At 39.4% G+C, this 25336-nt stretch overlaps 1 protein-coding gene across 2 annotated transcripts in view; it reads right to left on the reverse strand.

Annotated features, from left to right (window-relative positions):
- Positions 1-25336, reverse strand: part of Pdk3 (pyruvate dehydrogenase kinase 3) — a 65242-nt gene that overhangs the window by 8497 nt on the left and 31409 nt on the right. For both annotated transcript variants that reach the window (XM_052732514.1, XM_052732525.1), the window contains exons 4-10: positions 24079-24263; positions 22142-22231; positions 11441-11518; positions 6562-6638; positions 5013-5114; positions 4353-4463; positions 236-349 (exon numbers count right to left, since the gene is read on the reverse strand). In XM_052732514.1, coding sequence (XP_052588474.1) covers positions 236-349; positions 4353-4463; positions 5013-5114; positions 6562-6638; positions 11441-11518; positions 22142-22231; positions 24079-24263 — 757 coding nt within the window. The remainder of the gene's footprint in view (positions 1-235; positions 350-4352; positions 4464-5012; positions 5115-6561; positions 6639-11440; positions 11519-22141; positions 22232-24078; positions 24264-25336) is intronic.

A 25336-nucleotide genomic window follows, 5' to 3' on the forward strand; every position in this document is an offset into this window, starting at 1 on the left:
TTTTAAAAAACTCCAATTTAGATCTATGGTTATAAAATCAAAAATTTAAGTTTCATACCTCTATGCTTCTTATTTTGTTGTGTTTTGGCATAAAATCAAGCATGAGGCATAGCATGGTTTCATAAATCTGATCTCAAGGTAAGAGATGATACAGTGCTTTTCTCGACTAGTTACGGGTACTTGCAGCTTTTAAGAGTCAAGAAGTCTTTATACCAACAGAAACGAAACACATTACCTTCAGATAAATGACAGCATCAGTACCCACTCCTTCCATGGAGTACAGTTTTAGATCTCCCTGAAAATATCTGGCATACAGTCGAGAAATTGGCAAGCCATAACCAAACCCAGCCTATGAAGAAAAGAAAATTAATAGAATAAGACTGGTGCAAATGCTTCATAGGGTACCACTTACAGAAAATTAAAATAAATCCCTGATCTGAATTGAAATCAAATGAAGTAGTAACCCAACCTTTGTAACACTATGTCTATAATCTATGACCAAAAATTTCCAATTTTTATTAAAAAAAAATAACCACCCATCAAGTTCGGGTAACAGAAAAAAAATTCACTTTTGATTAATGCTTTTTAAAAAGCCATTTTGAGGAAATTTTTACCTATGTATGAGCATAAAATGAGGGTACCTTTTTTTGAACTAGGGTTTCCTATATCATTATATATCTGAGGTTGACCTTGAGCTCCTGACCCTCTTGACTCCACCTCCTAAGTACTGGGATTCTAGGCAGTGAACCCACCAGGCCTGGTTTCTACAGTGCTGGGGATAGAATCCAGAGCTTCATGCATGCAGGAAGGACTCCAGCAACTGAACAACCCTGTGCTCCCAGGGTTACTTTTCAAAAGTGTATACGTATTATCCCCACAGCTTAGTGTAGCTCTGTCTCTCAACAAAGAAGCTCCTCCTTCTTTCTGCAGGAGACAGACACCATCATAGACAGTTCCAATTGGTTAAACTGCAGACAACAGCTGACCATAGGGCGCCTCTCCAAGACTGAGAAATAAACCTATAACACAATTCCTACACTTAAGGCTCAGGGGCGTCCTGGAAAGGTGGGCAGAGGATTGTTAAGATGAGCAGGGGATCTGCTGCAAGATAGTGCCCTCTTAAAAACAACATACAAGTTGGAAGTAGAGGGAGGAGGGAAGAGGTGGTGGACGTGGGAAGAGGAGTGGGGAGTGAATGTGATGGAAATAGAAAATATGTTGTATGAAAGTCTCAAAGAATAAAAACATTAGATTAAAAAGTGACTCCTCAGTCAGCTGGAGTTTGTTCGGATGACAACACAGAAGCACATTCACTTCCAAGTTGCATTATCAGACTTCTCTGCAGCCCGAAGTGAATGATTAGCACAAGAGTTGAATTTTGTCTTTCTTTTTTGTGGGTTTTCAAGACAAGGTCTCTCTCTATAGCCCTGGCTATCCTGGAACTCGCTCTGTAGACCAGGCTGGCTTCAAACTCAGAAATCCTCCTGCCTCTGCCACCCAGAGTGCTCGGATTAAAGGTGTGCACCACCACTGCCTGGCAAGAGTTGAAATTTACTAATAACAAGACTAACCCACAGAAAAAAACTCCTAAGAGGTTCCTTCCTAAGGGTCTAGAAAAGCTACAGTATGTTGAAACAGTGAATGGCTAGTTTTAGAAATAAAAAAAATTTAGTACCTTTCTATATTTCAATGTCATCGAACTGCAGCCAATATAATTTTTAAACTAAAGGTCACAGATACTGGCAAGAATAAGAACAATGATACTAAAGTGATTTTGTGGCTGGCTACAGGTGGGTATGGGGAGATGCACTCAGGTAGGCTTTAACCCTTTGGATTAAATCTGGATGGGAAAAGGGACTAAGGAAACAGGGCTATGTTCACACAGGATTCTGACTCTGAAAACTCGAAGTTGAAATCTACATTTCTGTGTGACTAAGCAGTTTGTTCAACTTTAAGACTTTTCTCACCATGAAATGAAAAGCTTACTCCTGAGATGATAAGGATGGCATAGCATAATAAATGCTGTCTCTGTGCAGTCTATCACACACTAAAACTCAGTAAGATAGCTCAGTTTTGCTAACAAACCTGAGGACCTGAGTTCAATAGCCAGGGTCTGTTTAAGATAGAAGCAGTGAATTGACTCCACAGAGTTGTCCTCCGACCTCCCAAAGTATCAGAGAGTGAACAGGACATGTGGAGACCACGCTGTGCCATGCTCTAACTTGTTTCAGACTGTGAAAACCAGTGGCTTTCTGGCTGTGCCTTGTCATGGACAAATCTGCTTTACAAAGTAACATTTGGCTCCACACCTCACAGTGCATATAGACATCAACTGTCCAGCACCATCAACAGGACACAGACTAGTAATATTTCTAGTGTAAAAAGGTACCACCTATAAATTTATCTAAGTAAATAGGGAACATATGAATACATGGTGTATTAAAATCATTTCAGGTGCTGGGGCTGTAGCTCAGTGGGTAGAGTACCAGCCTAGCACACCAAAGGCCTTGGGTTCGATTCCCCACCACCTCCTAAACTGAGGTGGCACACATGTCTGTCCTCCAAGCAGGAAGATCAAGAGTTCAGGGTCATCCTAGCTTCAGCCAGCTCCCAGTCCACCTGGATGACATCAGCCTCTGCTGATGGTGCTCAAAACCACCATCACAAAAAAGATAGATCGTGTGCTGATAAGATGGTCAAAGCATTTGCTGTGCAACCCTAACAACCAGAGTTCAATCCCTGGAATCAACACATACATACAACTGTCCTCTGACTTCCATACACACGTCTAATGGTACAATTTTAACCATCTGTCTTTAGGGCTCAGAGATGGCTCAGCAATTATGTGCACTTGCTGTTCTTGCAGAGGACCCTGGGCTACTTCCCACCACCCATGTGGCTGCTCACAATCTTCTGTAACTCCAGTTCCAGAGGATCCCATGTCCTCTTCTGATCTCTGCTGGTACTAGGCACGCATGTGGTACACATATATATATATATGCAGGAAAACACTTATACACATAAAACAGTTTAAAATTTGTTCACTTAAAAAACAATGTATGAAGGAAGGCAGAGATATGTAAAATAAGCCATTTGGAAAGGAAATTCTTTTCTAGTACTACATAGCCATGGCCCCATTTGAAAGTTGAGGACAGTTTACTAATTGGGAGAGATGTCGAAGCATTTCTTCAAGGGCAGCCACAACAGTATACTAGAAGTTAGTTCACAGACAGCCAGTACCAGTTACCATTAATTTCCTTTGCCCCTCTTTCCCGCATCTATATAATGGGAAGGTGAATAATGGTCTCTTGGAGTCCTCTGTTTCCCAAACAAACAAACAAACATGGCATACAGAGCTACCCTCAGGATGCTATTTTAAGACCTAGAATAGATAACCCAGATTCTTTTGAAACAACTGGTGCAGATGCAAGATTTGTACCAGACCCTGGTCAAGGTAATACTATTCCAAATTGATCTTTTATGAATTTTCTTGAATCCTGTATAAATGACTTCCTCAGTTTTCCACATGCTGAGTTAACAAACTCTGCCTCAAATAACAATGCAAAGTGTTTGATTTTATTCATACAAATAAAATATAATCTTATGTGCTTATCAGTCAGGTAGGACTTTAAAATGAAACTTAATTTATACCCTGAGCCATTTTGCAGACTGATAGATACATTGCTGTGTTTAATGACAAAGGGTTCAATTGTTGTTTGTCAATTAGAAACACTCAGCAGGGGAAGAAAGTGTGGCCCTACCAGGAATAAATGCTACCATGGTAACCAGAGGCTTTTCTCACTGACTGAATAAGGCTGAAGGTTATTTCTAGAGTGCTACACAGAGACCTCTGAAAATACATACACCACCTATATGTTTTGTGCTTAGATTATGAAAATTTCAATGTTTTCATAATTTCATAAATATTTTAATTATATAAACAACTTGGACAGTGGTGACCCAAAGACTCTGGGTGACTTGGGCCTATAAGGTGTGCAGCACCAAAGCTGTAGCCAAGCACTCTACAGTCCCTTCGCTCACCCGTGGGTAATGTCCACCTCTCCGAGGGGGTGCATGATGATAAGTGGCCCTCCGGCAGCAGTCTTAGCACAGAGAAAAGCTTTTTCACACTGTATTTGTGAGTGTTGCAGTGTTTCGTGAACAAATTAAAACAGCACTCTCAGTCCAAAGAACTCATGAACTAAATAGCTAAGGCAAAAAGGTGCCTCTGCTCCCACCCGTACCAAAAACATCCTCATTCAGGTAAGGCAAGTATAAGCACCTGAGGAGAAGGGCAACTCTCTATCCCTGTGGCAAAGACCTTTCCTTCTGTAGCAGTTTGCCATGCTTACCAAGGGAGCAGCTCTTGTAGGCTCCAGGCTGGGGCGAGGAGCAGTTGAATACATGTAGTTAAAAAGTCGGTCTATTTTTCGAAGTGGGACTCCACCACCTAGGTCACTTATCTGCAGTGGACAAAATGTTAAAAATAAAAGGGAGTCAATCTGTGCTTAAGGAGGTGGTGAGAATTCATTAGATCAAGCATATGATAGAAGGCTCTAAAATGAGTAAGGGCTTTGAGCTGCCATTGAAGAATGGTTCCTTTGGGGTCAATGTAAACAAAGGACACAGAGTAGTGTAGCAAAATCTGACAGGCTTGGTACTGAAGTCTTTCTCATGAACACTCAAGGAGGTAACTTAAGCCAAGAATCCAGCACAATATAGTCATGTTTCCATAAAGGACAGGGACACATTGAGAAATGTGCCAGTAGTCAATGTCATCAGGCAACTATCTTAGAAGGTGCTTATACAGAATTACTACAATGTCACTAGACAACAGCAACTTACAAGACTGCCACTATCTATTCATTCATATGTTCAGATCATTCAGAGAAAGCACTGCTACATGACTTTACTTATAAACAACACACTCAAGAAATGCCAACTTTCTTTCCTTCCCTCTCATACTATTAAATCAACTGATGATTAAAGGAAAAACGCAAACAAAATCTTACCTTAATGGACAAGTCTTCTTTACCGAGAGTAACAAGAGTTTTGACAGCTGGGTAGCCCTCTTTTCTATGTTCATGTAGTTCAACTGTTGCTCTCATTGAGTTCTAAAACAATAAGTTCTTTTTGAAAAGCCATGCTTCTGACTCACAAAGTACAACTAAATTACATTAAATGTATTGATTATTTTTGGTGCTGAGTAGAACTCAGAGCCATGAACATGCTAAGCATGTACTCTACCACTGAGCTAGCCCTAACCACGAAAAACCACAATTTCAAAAAAGAAATAAGCACAAGATTACTTATAAGTATAGTTATTTTGTGGAGCTACTATTAAGATTTATGGGATTTTTTTTTCTGTCAAAGAAAATGTTCCTGATGTTCTATTTTGCATTTAATTGTTAAACATGTTTCTTTCCTTTTTTTGGCTCTAGGGATTTTTTTGGGGGAGGGGAGTGGTTGAGACAGTGTCTCACTATATAAACTAGGCTGGCCTTGAATTCAGAGATACACCTCTCTTTATTTGTCCAGTAATGAGATTAAAGGTATGTGCCACCAGGCCCAGTAGCTGTAGGGTTTTTAAATTATTCAGCTCAACCCAAAAGATTGTTTGTATCATGTGTAATGAGGCTACAGAAGCTGATTTTTGCTCTTTAAATACTATTTATCAGTTGCATTTATAAAGTACCTTTCCTCTAATGAAAGCAGAAAAACTGAAGGGGTTCATATTTCCCATAAAAATTAATCACTGGATTGAAAGAAGGATAAAATATTGATTAAAAAGAAATTCTGAAAGGTCACAGATGAAGAGAAAGCTCACAACTGAATGCCTACCTCAGTGTTCCACCAGTAGCATTCTTGCTCTTGGGAACAAAACAGCACAACTGATTCTTTAGGTGTTCAATTTAGTGTTTTATACACTAAAAGTGATAAAATGTTAGCTCAAACACCCTGTGTGCATAACACTGCTACCATACATATGACTGGACACTTGGTAACAAAAGCAACAGCTTAGGCCACAGAGAAACTTAAAAGGGTTTTGTTTTCTTTCCTTTTTAGCCCAGGCTCCACGCTCTTCCTCCCTTGCCTCTATCAGGCCTTCTGAACTTATTCAAATTATAAAACAGTTGTAGGATACCTCAGGACTGGAATGACTATACATTAGCACAGTTCATGCTCCAGAATCGTAGACAGACAGAAACGTGTTTTTATTTGGGTCTGGTAATCACCAATAAAACCTTTGCCAGGTTTGAAAACCTAAAAAGCATCTCTAATCACCTAACTAAAAGAAAAACAGTATGGATTTGATGTGAAGTTACCAAAGTACAATTAAGTTTCAAAACCAATATGTACTAATATTCATAAAACTATACTGTACACAGCAATTTTTCATCTCACAGTGTACAGATTATAAAGCCCACAGGATATCAGAAATAGACTTTTAAAATGGTTATGCAAAATCTTTTTCTTATGCTAATCTAATGAATCCATTATGCCCAGAATCAAAGCCACTTAAAATGAAGACTTCTTCCTATGCTTTAAAATTCCACTTACCTTGAACAGCTCAAATAGCATGTGAAACAGATGTGACGGCACATAAACTACCTGAATAGGTTTGTTTGGTGCTTTGGCTGAAAACAGAGACAAACCATCAATGAATAAGGACCCAAAGTAGGAGAACATAAAAAATGATGCTTGTATTATTCTATTTTCCAAGTATATAAAACAAACCTCCAAAAAAAGGCTAATAATACAGATTCCCACATTTAATGGCATAACTGAGCAAAAAACACATGTTTCAGAATCCAGCAAACACACAGTGAACTACACTTCATTCACTGTAGCTTCGTGACCTTGAGCAAATCAATTAAGTTCTTTCAAATTCTGTTAAGCAAAACTGAAATAGTATCATTTGTGTCATGGTATTCTGAGAAACACACAAGAACATACAAACATCTCTTGGAATTTTTCAAATCAGGAGGACAGATCTGCCATCAATCCCAGGAGTCATCTGTGGCAATATGAACCAACTGGGAAGGCGTGGTAAGCTAGACTTAACAGCACTGCCATGGTTTGAATCTTAACTACTCACTGAAAGGCTCATATAAAAGCTTGGCTAGCTGCCAGATGACAGGCTTTAGGGAAATGTATGAATGTATCAAGAGGGCTCTGACACAATTGCCGAGAGCCATGTGACTTCTTCGGGGGGCAAGGCTTGGGAATAGCACGAACAAGTTCTCCTGTGGCAAGGCCCTGGAGGATCTGACCCATTGTGGCAAGACCAATGGATAGTTCGCTGCATAGTCCTGGGCATGCCCCCAGGAGCATATGTGCCACCCGCTCTCCTTGCTCTCCTTACACAAACCGTATTGCTGGCTGCCTCTAGTTTCACTTTTTAGAGCTACAGATGCAATAGCTGTTACATTAGGAAAATTTCCCCCGATGACGCTCCTCTGGGTGAGCCACAGGGGATGTTGTTAAAAATGTACAGTGGACCTGATCCTAAAGCCTTGATGTTTCAAGTGTGACCATGAATTCAGGATTCTCCAAGAACAGGAGGTTGCCTTTCCAACTCACCTTGTCTGAAAGAGTCACAGTAGTTCATGACATTACAAATCTGCATAACTGTCCTAGAGAGAATGATTTTAACCACAAGAAATGAGAATATAGGAGATGGGGGTGGGGATTTAGCTCAGTGGTAGAGCACTTGCCTAGCAAGCGCAAGGCCCTGGGTTCGGGCCTCAGCTCCAGGAAAAAAAAAGAGAGAGAGCGAGAGAGAATACAGGAGAAATGCAAATAAATAGGATATCGAGAGTTAATGGGAACGGTCTAGGAACAGGGAATGAAGCAGAATCATAGAAACCCACAATGCCCTCCTTTCTAATAGCTGTGCCAATACTGTAAGAAGTCGAGAGGAAGGGGACATGAGAACAGGAGATAAGCAGTGGCAACTATTAAGAGGAAGCTTTTAAGTTATGTAGTGTACAGGATGTTAGGAGAAAACCCGGTATAAAACCCGGTATATTCCCATAGCAGATAGAGAAGTACAGAATGAAGAATGAATTGATTCAGCCTTGGCTGATGAGTTTATTGTGAGAACTTAGATTTGACTCGAGGCAAACATTAACCACTACAAGCAAAGCTCTCTCTCACTTTGCATGATGCTGTAATCGTAAATGCTGCCAACTGGGCACACTGTTGTACCTGTAGGTGTGCCTAGTTAGAAAAACTTTGTCACTTGCAACGCTGCTTATGTTCCTGACATTAGAGCTGTGAATCAAGTAGGTAATGGTTACCCATGGGAAAGTGGGGGACAGAAGGGGAATGAGGTAAAGGAACACACTGGCAATTATTGTAACCATTATTAGAAACTTAAGGAAACAAAATTGATTGTAAAACTGTCCATGCAAACCATTGAAATTGTATAAATAAAAATGGCCCAGGCTATCCCAGGCCACTTGTTTGAAACAGGTGGTCAGAGTTTCTTTGCTGTGCTGACTTCACACATCCATCCCAGGTCATCGGACAAGGTTGGAGTTAGACTCCCAGCAGGTGGCACCCCAACAGGCCTGAGAGGCCAGTCACTGCAGAAGAGCCACAAAAGTGCTCTTTTCTTCCCTGTGAGTCCAATGACAAAACTCGTGTTACTTGGAGGAAATACTTTCTGTCTTCCAGTGAAATGGATTCTGTCTATATTCTTCCAATCGCTCATCATCACATTACCCTTTTCAGAACATATCACATTCAGTCTGTGATAGTGTGAATGAGAAATGTCCCCCAAAAGCTCATGTATTTGGATACTTGGTCCCCCATTGGAAATGCTATTTAGGGAGATTATGGGACCTTTAAGAGGTAAAACTTGGCTGGAGGAAGCATTTTATTTCCTGCTTGCTTTTATCCGCCTCACTCCTTTCCCCTCCCCTTCCTGTGTGCTAATGAAAATATGAACAGCTAGCTTCTTCCTCTTGCTTCCATGACATGCTTTCCCCACCAGGAAGGACACTATCGTTCTAAAACCATAAGCCAAAATGAACTTTCTTTCTTCCTTTTGGTCATGGTATCTGATCACAACATAACATGAAAGTAATACTACACAGTCCATGTCTCTCTTCTATGCCGTACATTTTTCCTATTGCGCCCAATCACTCTTCTCTTGGGTATCCTCACTGTATTACCAAGATACAGCCTTTTTATTTGCATGGTATCCATGCTATTCTTTAGGAATTTTCAAATCAGACTCCGCTGCTTTTTAAACATGCTACGTGGCCATCTCTGAGGTTTTAAAATGTCTTGTGTATTTTTTACATCTATATTATACAGCCCATTGACCCAGTTATATAACCTACCTTACTCAAGTGTGCACAGGAAACACATCTCTCAATCCTGATAACCCTGTCTCAGTTGAGGGTTTAGCTAAATAAAGAATCTGGGGTTTGAAAAGCATTCTTTCTCAAAATTTGGTAAAGAGAGGCAGATTCTGGCAGTAACAGTATAGCAGAGTAATTCAACGCCAGTTGGGTGTTGCCAAAGTCTGACATACCATGGTTGTGATTTTGTTTAGGAATTCAGTTTAGAACTGAATTCATCACTTGAGGTAGCCAGTGTTCCTTTCCCTTTGGAGATTGCCCATAGTGAGAAGGCTGACTTGGACCTTTTAAAACCTGATCAAGATTCCACTGGCTTTAGAATAAGCCCTTAGCTTAGTAAGGTAGACTACAACCAGAGAGGCCTTCAAATGCTAAAATGAAGAAGGCTTTACTTTGGAATAATATTATTCCCAGAACCAGCCCAGTAAGCTGTTCTTGAACAACATCCATTTATGTTGCTGTGCTGTTAGAGCCTAGACAGTGTAAAGCTCTTCCCTGTCATCTCTCCAGGCTTCTCTTCGACCAGCTTTCAGCTAATCTCTGTCCTTTGGCTTCCCTTCTGTCTATTGTTTGCATCACTCCCCTCTGCTCCCACAGCCCCTCTCTGGGATAACTGGAAAGAATGGTTGCCATCTCTGCAGCAGCCTGCTCCTTTTAGGTTGGTCCTGTCCTGTCCTATCAGTCAGCATACTTCTATCCGGCTGTACTCTTCCAGGAGTTGCCACTAGTGGGTTTCCAGGACTCAGTGTCTGTGTCTCTCTCAATTCACACCTCAAAACTTAATTACCAAAGTGATGGTACTTAGAGGTGGGCCCTTGGGGAGTTGATTATTTGCCAGAATGGAGCCTCATGAATGGGATTAGAGTTCTTCTAAAAAAGACCCCAGAGAGCTCTCTGGCCCCTTCCTACATGTAAAGGCACAGCAAGAAGTCATCTGTAAGTCAGAAAACAGGCCCTCGCCAGACACCAAATCTATTCATACCACGATCTTGTACTTCCCAGGTTCTAGACCCATGAGAAACAAATGTCTGTTATTTAATCCACCCAGTCTCTGATGGTTTTGTTTAGTAGCCTGAAGAGACTAATATACTAGTCCACTTATAAGCCTCCTTGGCTTCCTTTGCTGTTTTTATGGGATTCTTTGATTGTGGTTGTAATGGGGCTGAGAAGCAAGCTGAGTGCTTCGTCTATCTTGTGGCAAACTGCATCATTATTATATAAACAGCCTCAGAATTCAATTCAACCTTTTCAGTCCAAATCTCAAGGAAATGAAAAACATTTTACAGTTTGTTTTCTTCTTTTAAGTTTAAACAACATTCTCTAGGAGTCATCTAAAGGTTTGCTCAATTATGTATACTTTTCTTTGGGAATATTACAGTTGACATTTCTTTTCTTCCTTTTAAAACCATGTAAAATGTTTTTGGCCATGATTCTTCCCTTATCCTGGGCCTAGTGGCTGCAGTGGATGATTAATAAAGGTTTGTTGGCTTTCTAAAATAAGATGAACGGAATATGAATATTCCCTCTAATAGTACATTTTTAAAAGTCAGTGAAAAAAAGTGGTCTGAGTTTTTATGCTTGAGACTCAAGAAATAATAAAGTCTGTTTTGCACAGTCATTGCCCAAAACACCATTAGTTGAAGCAGCACTTAATAAATGTCAACAGAACTCTATACAAACATAAGGAATTTGACTTTGAGATGACTTTCCTATAAGTATGGAAAGTGGGAAGTGGAGGCTAAGCAGGAAAAATAAGAATATAAAAGAAGAGGTAGCAGCACAATTAAGCCTCAAAGTGAATGGAAAAGGCTTCTGAACACAGGATGGACTGCACATTCCTATCCCAAAGTGACTTCTAAGGATACTCCCACTTGCCTGAAGGTACAGGAACCATTCGGAAAGGACACAAAGATGGAAGTGCCACACCATTTTAGGAGCTCTTGGAAAGACAGCTCGGATACAATCAGCATTTAAGTCACCTTCTATGGACTTAACATTAAAATATTTTTTCTTAGCCATACCACCCTGACCCTGTCTGATCTCATCTAAAATGCTTTGTCTTTTACCATTGAATTCTTCCACTTCCAGCTCCGGAGCTACCAGGTAATACTGTTCACAAAGCAGCTTGGCTGTTTCATATGCATCTGCAAGAAAGAAAAATTTAATTGTTGCCTTAATGACACAGATATAAGCACATGGGTGTGTATACAGAAATAAAGTCAATCTGTCTAACTGACTTTAAAAGAATCAAATATTTTAAAGCTGCCATTTGGCTTCAACACATTACTATGACTAAAACATTTCTCTTTCCTAAGTTTTAAGGACCATAGCCTTATCAAAATCATAGACTAGTAACAATAAAGCTAGTTTTATGCCAAGCACACAACCGTTTAACTTTTAAATACTGCGAAAAGATATTTTTCATGAAAATTTATAAACCTAGGACTATACTTCTGAACATCACAGAATCGGATTAAATTGTAGCAAAGCAATACTTTCTGTAATTTAAAAACCTGACAACAGTCAGACCTGGAGAGATCTGTGACCTGCTGCTGACCTGGCTCAGCGGTTTAGAGCACTTTTTGCTCTCATGGAGGGCTCTGGTTCAAATCCCAGCACCCATATGGTGGCTCAGAGCCATCCACAACTCAAGTTCTAGGGGATCTGATGCCCTCTATGGCCTCTGTAGGCACCAGGCATGTGTATGTTACACATACATACATACAATCATGGAGGCAAAACACTCATATACATAAATCTTAAAAAACGGCCAACAGCCAGAATTTTCCAGTTACTGGCAAGTGAAACATCAGTAAGAACTTACTGAGTGCACAGGTTTCCATGAAACATATAATTTCAATTATTAGAACCACCCACTGTCTTTAAAATGTCCTTTAAATTGGTTAAGGATAACAGCTTGGAGCTAATATAAAGTCTAAGGTGCAAGAGTTTGCTTTTCAAAATGGGCAAATAGACATAAGGGAAGAAAATCAATGACATTACAAAAATAGCTAGAAGACAGATTGTAGAAAGTTTAAAAGGTAAGGAATAAATTAAGAAAGTAAAAGTGCCTTATGGCATATTTATTAACTTATCTTGAACTGTAAACCATTTAAAAAAAACAACAACAAAAACCCAATCTGACTCCTTCAATAAACAGCATTCGGCATTAAAAAAAACAATCTGAGGAGAGGATTTGGGTCTTCACTTGCTTTATAATGTAACACAGAACTTAGGCTAGTGCCTGTTTAGATGACCAATTGCTATTTCTTGGCTCGGGATCATAACCCTTTTGATAACTCACTTTAAAAACTTTACAGACACCTGAGTCTCATACAATTTGTCATTTATAGCAAATATGCGACTCAGTAGTACTTAGTATGATCTGCCAAGTTTTGCACCCCTTATCACAATTAACATTTTTATCACTGTCAAAGAAGTCCCACGCTATTAGCAGTCATTCATCTCTGCCCAGCCCTTGGCAGCCACCTTTCTACTTCATCTGCTTTACCATTCTGGACATATGGAAATCAACTGAATCCTGTAATATGTGGTCTTTTGTGGTAACGTGATGGTTACTTCTGCCAACTTGACATAATCTAGGATCACCTGGAAAAGCAGTCTCAAGGAGGGACACTGGTCTATAGGCATGTCTTAGGGAGATTATTTTGATTACATTAACTGAGGTTGGAAGACCTGCCCAATGTGAGTAGCACCATTCCATACGGTCATCTATGTTGTAACATGAACCAGTAGTCCATTGCATATATTTAAACTTCATGGTATAAAAATATTTTAAGTAATAGCCATTGTACAACTATACCACATTTTCTTCATCCATTTATCAGATGACAGACACTTGAGTTGTTTACACTTTTGTTATTATGAATACTGCTATGAATATTTATGTCTATGCTTTTGTGTGAACATGCCTTTTGTTTCTCATGACCCTAGGAACGGGAAAGTGATGAACTATATGGTAACTCTAATAAACACTTGAGAACTGCCAGACTATCAGAACAAGACTTGAGTTTTTCCTTTACAATTTCCAAAAATCAGATGGGTGCACTCACACTGTTCTCAGTACCATACCAACTACTTGGAGACAATCAACACTGTGCTTAGACAATATACTTGCTTAAGATTTAAGAGATGAAAGAAGGAAGAAAGAAAAGGAAGGGAGAGAAAGACACTCTAGAGAACTTAAATGTTAAAATCTGACATTACCATCTTAAAATAATACAAAGGTAAGAACGAGGTATGTTCAGACTATAAGTACCTTGTGTTGCTACCAAATTAGAATTGTATATTCTGATTATCTAATATTACTTGTCCCCACATTAAAAATTCACATCTTATTAAACTTTCAGAATTAAGCATCAAAACAGAGACATCAGACAAATCATGACAAGATACAATAAAAACAGAAAACAAAAAGGCTATTAGCAGTAAAAACAGAAAATAATTTTTAAAGAATTAGAAGTGTGAAAATAGACATTAAAGTAGGGTTGAATTTTCACCCTGAAAAAAAAAGTTAGAATTTTAAACTACACCAAATTTGCAAATTTTTCCCTAGAACATAACAAATCTCATCAATTATATATAAAATTTCTGTCGAGAGAGAGAGAGAGAGAGAGAGAGAGAGAGAGAGAGAGAGAGAGAGAGAGAGAGAGAGAGAGAGAGAGAGGGGGCGGGGGGGGAGGACAGGAGGGAGAGAGAGAAATCAGGAACCAGCTCTTTTGCTCTGGCTAGTCTACTAAACAATGCTACATCTCCACCTAGTGACGTGATAGCACAAAAGCTGACCATGAACTTTTAAGACCCCAAATGCTGAAATTTACAATGTTTCACTATCTATATACAAAGTCAATATACCTCAACTCCTCCAGGTATATAATAATTTTTAATATTGAACTTCCTTTCACTATAAAACCATGACAAATCCAAACCTACTAAATGTTCTAATTATCCATGGCATTTGGCATTACTATGAGTACAATAACACTGAAAACATGCTAGGCATATACAATGTGTGGAAGACAGTGGAGTCCAAATAAAAACAGCCAACTTCAAACTTAGTATGGCTCCTAAAATCACATGTGAATAAGAATATTTTAGTTTCATTATACACTGTAGTGGATCAATGTTACAATTAAGAATTACTTCATTATTCTTGAAAATCTTAAAACATTGCAATGTAGATTTTCACACACCATCCAGAGAATGCTGAGAGTATTACTAATAAAAATTTATACCATTATGGGTAAATTCTCATAGGATACTAAAGTGCTTTGGATAAAATACATACATAATAAACATCTGATTAAGGGCTGAGGGTGTAGCTCTGTAGGAGAGTGCTTGCCTAGTTTATGAAAGGCCTTGGGTTCAATCCCAAACACTACAAAAGCAAAAATAAAGCATTTGCTAAATAATAATCCTTTGGCCAATGATAAAGTTTCCACTATTCAAGCAATTACACTAACAAGTGTTCTTTTTAGTTAGATTGGACGTTAGAGTCCCAGAGTGGCAACCAAGGATTAGGAAATTTTAAAAGAGTATAGATTATTATTAATTCACCTTTTGGGTAGGGTCGAGTGTAAAGAGTTCAGATTATGAAATAAACCCCTGGAAATTCTGAGGCAGTACCTCTGTTTTGAGGCCTAGGGACAGACATTTAAAAAATATCAGCATAAGTAGGATAGGTGTGGTGGCACATGCCTTTAATCCCAGCACTCAGGGTTAAAAAGCAGAAGCAGGTGGATCTCTGAGTTTGAGGCCATCCTGGTCTACATGGAGAGTTCCAGGCTAGCCAAGTGATTTTGGAGAGAATCTAGATTAAGTGACCACTTGCTTGAAAAGTCAAGGCTATGTTACCTATTTCTGCACTCTCATGACATAAGCGATCATGTGGCTACTGGGTGTTTGGGAGCACTAAAACGACATTCTTTGCTTAAGTAAACTTAATTTAACATAAAAATTAAAACCGTTTTAAAAATCCCAACAACCAAAATTCAGCCACTGGTATGGAAATTTCCTTTATACCTAGAGTTTTTGTAAGCTCTCCTTACATTAAATTCTCTAAATAAAAATTTACTATTTTAAAATTAGAAATCAAATTGTTTTAAGAAGACATTGCCAAACTATTTTTACCTGTACTATATTGCAGCCAGAATATACTACTAATCTTGAAAAGGGGACATGGGAAATTATTATTATTGCCAATAAATGTAAGTGATAGTCACTGCGCTAAGAACGTTTGCAATGGTAATAGAGTACTTCCGGCAGATCCATCTTTAGCCATGAATCAGTTTTCAGAAACAATACATAGGAAATTCTAACAGATCATGGAGCTTATTTGATTATAAGTCTCTACTCCAAAGCTTCCATATAACTCTTCCATCAACTATCAGATTTTATACTTAATCCACTGTATCACTCATTTACAACATAAGGAGCTAGAATTTGAGTACTGAAATTTTTTAAATGAACACGTCATACACAATAACTTTAATTCTAACAGAAAAAAGAAAAATCTTATAAACTCAAGTTTAAAATTCCTGTCAGAACAAAGTACACATAAATAGCCATGAAATACTGCAAAGCCACAAGACCATTTTTATTTGTCTTTTATGTGTGTTTGTCTATGTGTATATGTGCATGCTCCTGTGTGAGAATGTAAGCACACACGTGACTCAGCACACAGGAAAGTGTGAAGACAATCTCAAGGTCAGCCCTTGCCTTCTAGCTGGTTTGAGACAGGTTTTATGTAGGTCTTCATACTTGTGTGGAAAGCACTTTTACCCACTGAGCAATCTCATTAGCTTTGCTTACTTATTATTTTGTTTCACTTGATGTGACTAGGTGTTTTGTATGGATGTCTTCTACACTGTGTGTGTACAGTGGCCAGCGAGGCCAGAAGAGGGCATCAGATTCCCCTGGAACTGGAGCTACAGACAATTGCTAGCTACCATGTGGGTGCTGGGAATTGAACCCAGGTCCTCTGGAAGAGTAGTCAGTGCCTTAAACTGCTGAGCCGAGCCATCTCCCCCAGTCAAGATTCTTTTATTTTTAATGAAAACGACACCACACCATTATTTTCATGTGGTAATAACATAAGGTTAATCAAAGCAACACAAGCAGGTGTTTTTAAACTATCTTGCCAAACCAAAGACATCTAAAACCCCCAATTATTGCCTTCTTAACAATGTGCCATTTTATCAATTGTTTCCAGTTAGAGATACATGGTAACAGAGCAATATTCTCTCCTGTTAGCATAATCTAAGTAGCTGTTTTCTTAACTGTTTTAAATCTGGCTGCTCTTCCAGAGGACCCAGGTTCAGTTCCCAACACCCACATAGCAGCTCATCACTATCTGTATTTCCAGTTCCAGGAGTTCCAACACCTTCTTCTGGCCTCTGGGGGCACCAGGCACTCATGTGGCATATATGCAGACAAAACACCCAATACACATAAAATGAAATGATAATAATAATTATTATTATTATTATTGTTATTTTACAAATTCAAAATGAATTTGCTCTGCACTATCCCATATGAGCCAAACAGTCAGAGCTGGCAGTGGTGGAAGACACCTGGAGTCCCAGTATTTAGAAAGTGAAGGGGATCAGTAGCTCAAGATTACTCTCAGCTATACCAGGTTTGAGGCCAGCCTGGGCTAGCTGAGATCCTGTCTTGACAAACTTACAGAACAAACAAAAACTCCTTAGCCCGCTTGCGGCACATGCCCTTGCTCACTGAGCCACACCTGAGCTGGGGACCTACTTAGTAAGTGTCTGAGATGAGACTGATGGGTTATCCACATCTTCACCTTCTGCACATTTTTGACACTGACTACCTATGGGAATGTTTACAAAGACCATACTGACCTATGTGTTCCCTTACAAAGAAATTTCCAGAACCAATATGCCAATTTTTAAAAACCCCTTTAAGTTTCAAAGAAATATAACGCAATATATATCATTAGCCTCCCTACCCCCAAATCCATCCTAAGTGGAATCCATTAGTTTTCCAGAACAGTAGATCCTCCAACCTCCTAACACAACTGGGGAAATGCGGACAAAACATCTAACATAAAGACGATGGATCTCCAGGCTAACCATGGCCAGACTATTAAAACTTGTAGTCACAGGTAAAAACAAGATGAAACGAAGCAATAAAAATCTACCTTTTGGAAACTCAAGATGGAAATTCAGGGCAACCACAAGTTAAAAGAGTACTGAGGAGTATCATGATGTAGGAAGACCTAGAGTACTTGGCATTGTCTTAAGTGGGCATCAGTCAAGTTAACCAGGGCATACCAAAAAAGAAAAAAAAAGGCAAGTAGAGAGGCCATAACTTGGCAACTCCAGTTGCAAGACACCCAGAACATAACCTGATGTTTGTTTCCCAATTCCAGTATCTGTAGCTCTGACTGTAAAGTGTTTTATGTCCTGACCATAGAACCTACTCAATTATTTTAATAAATCTATTTCTGGAGCTAGAGTGAATCTGTTATTGCAACCTGAGGAGACCAAATTGAGAACATAAGATATTATTTCTGAGCTGAAATAATATCATGCACTCAGGAGGCCATTTGTATGCTATCATGCTAAGCAATAACAACATATAAAAATGACATGGAAAAAAGTTAGCATGGCTGAGGAAGTCAACTTTTGTACCAAAGCAAAGATTTAAGTCTGTATCTTTAAAACACTGTCTCACAGGATTTTCCATTTGATTTTCTAGTTTCTTACAAAGAAAGGAGGCAAAAGGGTCACCAAGGAAGGCTCCTCCCAAAGGATAATAGGACTTGCTTTATAACACTAATTCTGGCATTCACTCCAGAGTCTATAATTTACAGATGTATAAAGGTAGAAATTAATGTGCTGAATAAGCCACAAGGGGAGGTTTGCTTAAGAGAGTTCTGTTCAGTTACTGTTACACTGGATGCACCCCTACTTGTACACCTTCATACAACTGTCTAGTCAAAAAATAAAAATAGCACTCTTACCCTCTACATAAGTTTTCTGTAATCTGTCTCAAAAGGCCTAAGTATGCGACCAGTTTTAGTTCATTAAAACTTATGAAGGCTACAAAAACACATGTGTACACACACTAGCACATGAATGCACATACATATAGGGTCATTTGGAATGGACATTTAGCTGTGCTTAAACCATGCAAGCTCTTCACAGCTGAGGAAGAAAAAAAAAGTTCTGGTGGTACAGGACTTTAATACCAGTATTTTGGAGGCTCGTGAAGGAGGACAAGTTCAAGGCCTGTTTGGGCTACAGAGTTGAGGTCAGAGAATGCCTGGAAACTTAACAAGATCCTATCTCAAAATAAAAAATGAAGAGGAGATCAGAATATAGTTCAGTTGTGCAGTGTTTCCTCAGCATGTGAGAGACCCTAGGTTCAATCACCAGTGTTATAAAAAAAATAAAGGTTTATAAACGTAGATACATGTAAAGCACCTTGATGGGAAGGAAGGTTGTCGGAAAGTTGATTATGTGGATGTGGCTCTGCAGTAGTGTATACTTTCAGATCTGAAACCACCCTCCAATGCCTTTTAACTTTAGGAAAGATGCTACTGAGAGATGAAAGCTATTCAAAGATTCACAGAGGAACAGAGTGTCTCAGTCCTCCTTCCTCCCCTCAGAAGTATGGTGGCAGGATGTGTATGTATGCGCCTGTGTGTGTGTACATGGGTGTGGTGTATGTGTTGGGGGAAGTGGAATGACAGAGGAGTATGGGGAGTGACAGTCACTACACAGAGCTTTGCCAGGAATCTAGGCTTTAGTTGTGTTCCCCCAAAATCACACAATAGAATATAGTAAACTGTATTTGCAATGCACTAGGCAGAAGATTTAAAAAATGGCAAAAGAGTAAAGATAAATCTGTGAGTGGGTTATGCCTGGCAATGTAGGCCTATAATCCTAACTACTGAGAAGCCCACGACAGAAGGATAACAAGTTCAAACCCTACATGGGCTACAGAGTGATTTCAAGGCCAGCCTGGTAGACATGGTGAAACTGGGTCTCAAAATAAAAAATAAAAAGGACAAGAATAAAGCTCAATGGTAAAGTGCTTGCCCACCATGTCTAAAGCCCAAGGTTCAATCCCCAGCACAGCAAAAAATAATCTGTGTTGCCGGGTGGTGGTGGCGCACGCCTTTAATCCCAGCACTCGGGAGGCAGAGCCAGGCGGATCTCTGTGAGTTTGAGGCCAGCCTGGGCTACCAAGTGAGTTCCAAGAAAGGGCGCAAAGCTACACAGAGAAACCCTGTCTCGAAAAACCAAAAAAAAAAATAAAAAATAAAAAAAATAAGCTGTGAGTATTGGAAGAATGAAAAGAAAGGAAGAGACTGGAGTTGTGAGTAAAATGAACAAAGAAAACTGATGCTTTATGCTTCATGCCTCAATGTCCCCTAAAGGCCATGTGTTAAATGGCTTCTAGCTTGTGGTGCTATGAGAAGATGGGGGACAGGGCCGTGGTGCTTGAGGACAGGGGATAAGGGTGAGGAGGTTAGGTCACTGATCTTGAAGGGGATATTGGGACTCTGGCTCCTTTCTCTTTTTGTTTCCCAGCTACCATAAAATGAGTAGCTTTGCTCTGGCACACATTCACTGTCACAATATTCTACATTGTCACAGGCCCACAATGATGGGGCCAAGCAACAGTGCACTGACACTTTTTTAAATGAACCCACATAAATATTTTCTCCTGTAAGCTGATTGCCTCAGGCATTTTGTCACACCAATAGAGAGCTGACTGACACAGGGACACTAAGAGACTCAGGCATAAACTTTCAGGATTATTTTCTTTCAAGTATCTGAACTACTCTGAATAATCTGCAGTTAGTTTTTGCACAAAATGTGAACAACATAAAAGTTTCTGGCACATCCTGAAATTCGTATGCACAGATTAGAGATCAACATAACAACAATATCAGTAGTTCCTACTGATATTGTTAACAGAATAATGCTGACAGCAACAATCGGAAAACAAGTTCTTTCGATCTTAGCAGTCAAGTCACGGGGATTCCTCCTTGAACTGTATAAGGCTTTGATGCACTGCAGCACCGCTTAATCTCTTTGTACTACACAAGTTGTCAAGTTTCATAAAACTCCCGATACTTATCAAATCCACAGGTTCTCAGTTATAACCTCCCTAAAAATTAGTCACACTTGATTTTGTAAAGAAACAATGAGATAATTAAAATGAGTGTTTTCCAAACTTTACCATCAAGAATTTCAAACATTTACCAAAGTATAAACCACAGTATAATGAACCCCCATGTACTCACCAAAGCCTCAACTACTCTTCACAGAGGCCTAGTCTTTTTTCATTCCCCATCCTCTGTCTAATTTTGAAGCAAATCCCTTATTTCATACCATGTACAGACATTTAATATCTCTTAAAGCTATATCTCTAAAGCTATGACTAAAAACATTACCACCATATCAATATCATACTTAAAAACTATATAAACTTTGGGACTAGTTAATTCCAGTGTATGGTATTTTTTTATTTGTAATTTCTTAAAAAGATTTTTCACTTTATTTCATGTGTATGAGTATTTTGCAAGCATGTATGTCTATGTACCCGGTACCCCCCCGGAGGTCAGAAGAGGATGTTGAAATTGGAGTTATGGACAGTTGTGAGTTGCTATGTGAGTGCTAGGAAGAGAATCTGGGTCTTTTGCAAAAACAGCAAGTGTTCCTAACAGCTGAGCCACCTCTCCAGCCCACATTTTTGAATAATAAGATTATTAAACAATTTTAAGTGTCTAAAATTATCAAGCCACAGAATATTTATAGATCATCTATCTCTATAGGCACTCCAAGGTTTTATATACATTATCAAACAAGTAAAGAAGCGTTCCCTGGCCTTACATCAATTACAGCTCAAGAGAAAAGGCACAAGTGTGATGTATCAGCTAGACGTAGTCACCTTAGAACTGAAATAATGTGAGTAAATGTCTTCTGAGAAAACAGTGGTCTAGGCAGCTCCAGGAAAACAGAGTGCACAGGTTGTCCTTAGCAATGGTTGCTGAAGTGCAACCAAGGTCCTTGATGAAAACCAGGAAGAGGTATAGTCATGTCAACTCATCACCTGAGTGTATCAAGTGAGATGAGAAGCAGAGCAGGAAATGCAGTCTGGGGAAGGAGACAGGTTGGGAACACGAATCTGCCCAAAGGAAAAACTTAAGAAGTGCTGGAATCTGCTGGGTTACAGCCAGTTGAGCTTTCCCGATAGAACATTTATTTTAAATGAATAATGGGGACACCTGTTGTTCAAAGTCAAAGTCCTCAGTTAACCAGGGATTTATGAGTACCAGGCCTGCTCTACCCTGGGACTATTGGCATAGTGCCCATCCAGCTAAGCCCACTTGCTGCATAGCTTCTAACACCAGGAGTATGCAACAGAAATACATGTAGATTTGGCCAATGTGAACTCAGCCCCATTTTACAACAAGGAAATAGTTTAAAATGATGGTAAGTCAAAATTTAGAACTTCCTGAAATGTTAACTGTTTAAGAAAGAACTAAACCCTGACCAATGAAGTAGAGATTGATATTTGAGCATTAGAAATTATTCATCCTTTCCCAATCTAGAAATATTTCATATTTGAACTAAGTGGTTTAGACCTAACATGGCCTGATGAATCACAGACTACACAGCAACATAACCCTACAGCTGAGCTGCCTCAAACAAACCACCATGCTATTTCTGCCATGGTCAATGACACTGGGTTAGTATCCTTACCTTTCACCACATCAGCTACATTACAGGTAGGATCGATACTCCCTATGTGCTTAGGATGAGCAGGATTGGTGTCACCACCAAAGAGAAGTGCTAAATGAACACAAAAGAGAAGGAAAGGGGCTGAAACACAGCAAGTTGAGATGGCCAAGCACAGAAATACATTTCTAATTGTCAAAAAGGATTATTATTATTTTTTTTTTTTGGTTTTTTTCCGAGACAGGGTTTCTCTGTGTAGCTTTGCGCCTTTCCTGGAACTCAATTGGTAGCCCAGGCTGGCCTCGAACTCACAGAGATCCACCTGGCTCTGCCTCCCGAGTGCTGGGATTAAAGGCATGCGCCACCATCGCCCGGCGGATTCTTTATTTTAAGAATCACTTCAGCATCCACAATGACTTGGAGTAATGCAATCCAGCTGATGGCTGAGCAATACATCAGCCAAAAAGGGGAAAGGATGTACTTCAGGTCTCTTCAGTTGCAGTCAGTCGATCCTAAAGCAGCGGCACACGGCAGGTGCCCAATCCTTTCTCCTTCCGCTGATGGAAACTAGATCAAGACACTTCCATGCTTGGCAGCTTATCTCCCTGCTCAAGACTCTTGCAGCCATTTATCCCAATCCCTAAACATTCACAACGTGAAGGCCAGGCCAGTTGTGAGGAACCTTCACTGGCAACACTACCAATGCCTGCATCATGGAGGTTCTTTTTCAATTCTTTGTACACCAACAAGATTTGTTCAAATAATTTAGAAAAATATCCCATTTACTCTATACAATAGTTGCAAACTTTTATTCCTAAATAAAAACCTAAAGAACCTGAAGAGAAAAAAATCAACTCAAGCCAAATTTTCATAGGTAGACTTTCTATTAAATCAATCAACACTTGGAAATTTTCATAGGTAGACTTTCTATTAAATCAATCAACACTTGGAAATTGCCACTATCTCAGTAAAAAGCTGGCTAGCATTTAGTACCCTTTTCTCTATAAATTGTCATACATTTGTTTCTAAAAAATACATAAAGACATACTTAAGAGTTCCATAACACCCAGCACTCGGGAGGCAGAGCCAGGCGGATCTCTGTGAGTTCGAGGCCAGCCTGGGCTACCAAGTGAGTTCCAGGAAAGGCGCAAAGCTACACAGAGAAACCCTGTCTCAAAAACCAAAAAAAACAAAACAAAACAAAACAAAAAGAGTTCCATAACATTTGTTTATCTAAATGAGTTAAAAAAAAACAAAAAAATGAGTAAGACAAACAAAACATGCTTTGTCCATTCTCTGATTCAGCAAGAATGACTCCAAATATGTGGATGCTTTTTCCTTAAAATTAAAAAAAAATCAAGCAAGATGACAACACTAGAAATCAGCCAAGAAGTTCTTTTTGCTGAAAAGAATTTTAGATGTTTCCGCCTGTCTATCACCATGGGGAACAGACTAAAACTCTCAGTCGCATCATGGATTGATAATCTTGCTTCCTCAGATTGTTCCTATCACTGTGGAATAAAGGGAATTGCTTATATATCCAACATGCCAATTCAATATTCCCAGTTTTAATGTTTTTAAAACTAAAAAAGAAAATATGTGTATGGATTAAGAAAAAATACTCCCAGGTACATTAAATTATTGAGAAGTCAATGTGGCTGCCATTAAAACCAGTCCCTTGTCTCCACAGAAATGTAGCTGCAGAGCCCTTGAAAGACAGGCAGTGTTCCTGCCTCTAATGTAAGCACCCCAAATGTCTTCCTCGGACAGCTTTCAATCAAGAATACTGATTAAGCGATGTTTGTAACAGGAAGGATTCATTTAAGAAAAACTGAACTAGAAATGAAATTTCTACAGCTAAGAGTCTAAGTCAGTAAATTAGAAGTGAAACACAAGGAAAACTTTTCAGAAAAATCAATATGGTTACCTTTTCACAACTGGACCCAACATAACCCACTTACTGTGTTGGTTAATGAGCATGCGGAAAGAAATGCGGTTGGTATAAAAACGATCCAGGAAATATTGGATGTTACTGCTAATAAATGGATCAAACCCGAACTTTTCCTTGTATTCTATCACGCCTTGGGCCATTGTAGGAACAACATCGTTGTGTCTGTTTCTGATATTAATGAGAACATGGAGAAAGCTGTATGGGAAGGAAACAAAGTGGTGAGTCTGTATTTCATAGACCGGAACACACTTCCACCTCTGTCTAGTTACCTGTTAGTACTCTTTATAAGAATAAATACTACTTCTATCAGATAGTAAAAGGAAGTAGTCATAAATATTAAAACTTAATTCAAGCTTTGGTTTGAAACTTACTACCAAAATTCTTTCAGAGCTATACAAAGTTGTAAAAAGTTCTAATAAAGCTTAAAAATAAGTTCAAATAATTTGTTAGGAATGAACTTACATTTTGGAGTTCTATAAATTTTTTTTTAACTAAGAATTACAGAACATATCAATGCTTCTCCTGACAACATGAGGACAATCCTGCCAAAGTCTCTAAGGACTTAGAAATGGAGTCTTAAAGCAAGCGCTTCTTCTCTGAATAAAGAATGCCAAGCTTTTCATGAGCAAGAATTTGAAATCATCTCCTTCCTGCAGTGTAACACGAGGCAATGTAGATATAAAAACTCAACAGAAATAAACTCATTTGCTGGGAACAGTGGCACATACCCATAGTTCCAGATACTCGGGAGGCGGAAGCAGGGGGGTACTTGAGCTAAGGTGTTTAAGAGTAGCCTGCACGGATACTAGACATGAAACAAGGATGAATTGTCTGCTACTCACATCACCAGGGAGGCTACCCGGAAAACAGGACCCCAAGAAAGACACAGGGATCGCCCAATGACAGAGAAATGGAATGAGATCTACATGAACAGCCTGGACATGAGTGGGGGTAATGAAAGGCGAGGGTCGAGGGAAAGAGAGCTTGGGGGAGCGGGAGATCCCAGCTGGATCAACAACAGAGAGGGAGAACAAGGAATAGGAGACCATGGTAAATGAAGACCACATGAGAACAGGAAGAAGCAAAGTGCTAGAGAGGCCCACAGAAATCCACAAAGATACCCACACAACAGACTGCTGGCAATGGTCGAGAGACAGCCTGAACTGACCTACTCTGGTGATGGGATGGCCAAACACCCTAATTGTCGTGCTACAAACCTCATCCAACTACTGAGGGATCTGGATGCAGAGATCCATGACTAGGCCCCG

The sequence above is a fragment of the Peromyscus californicus genome, unplaced genomic scaffold (assembly GCF_007827085.1).
Source record: "Peromyscus californicus insignis strain IS unplaced genomic scaffold, ASM782708v3 Scaffold_10__1_contigs__length_136768540, whole genome shotgun sequence".
In the NCBI taxonomy this organism is placed as follows: Eukaryota; Metazoa; Chordata; class Mammalia; order Rodentia; family Cricetidae; genus Peromyscus; species Peromyscus californicus.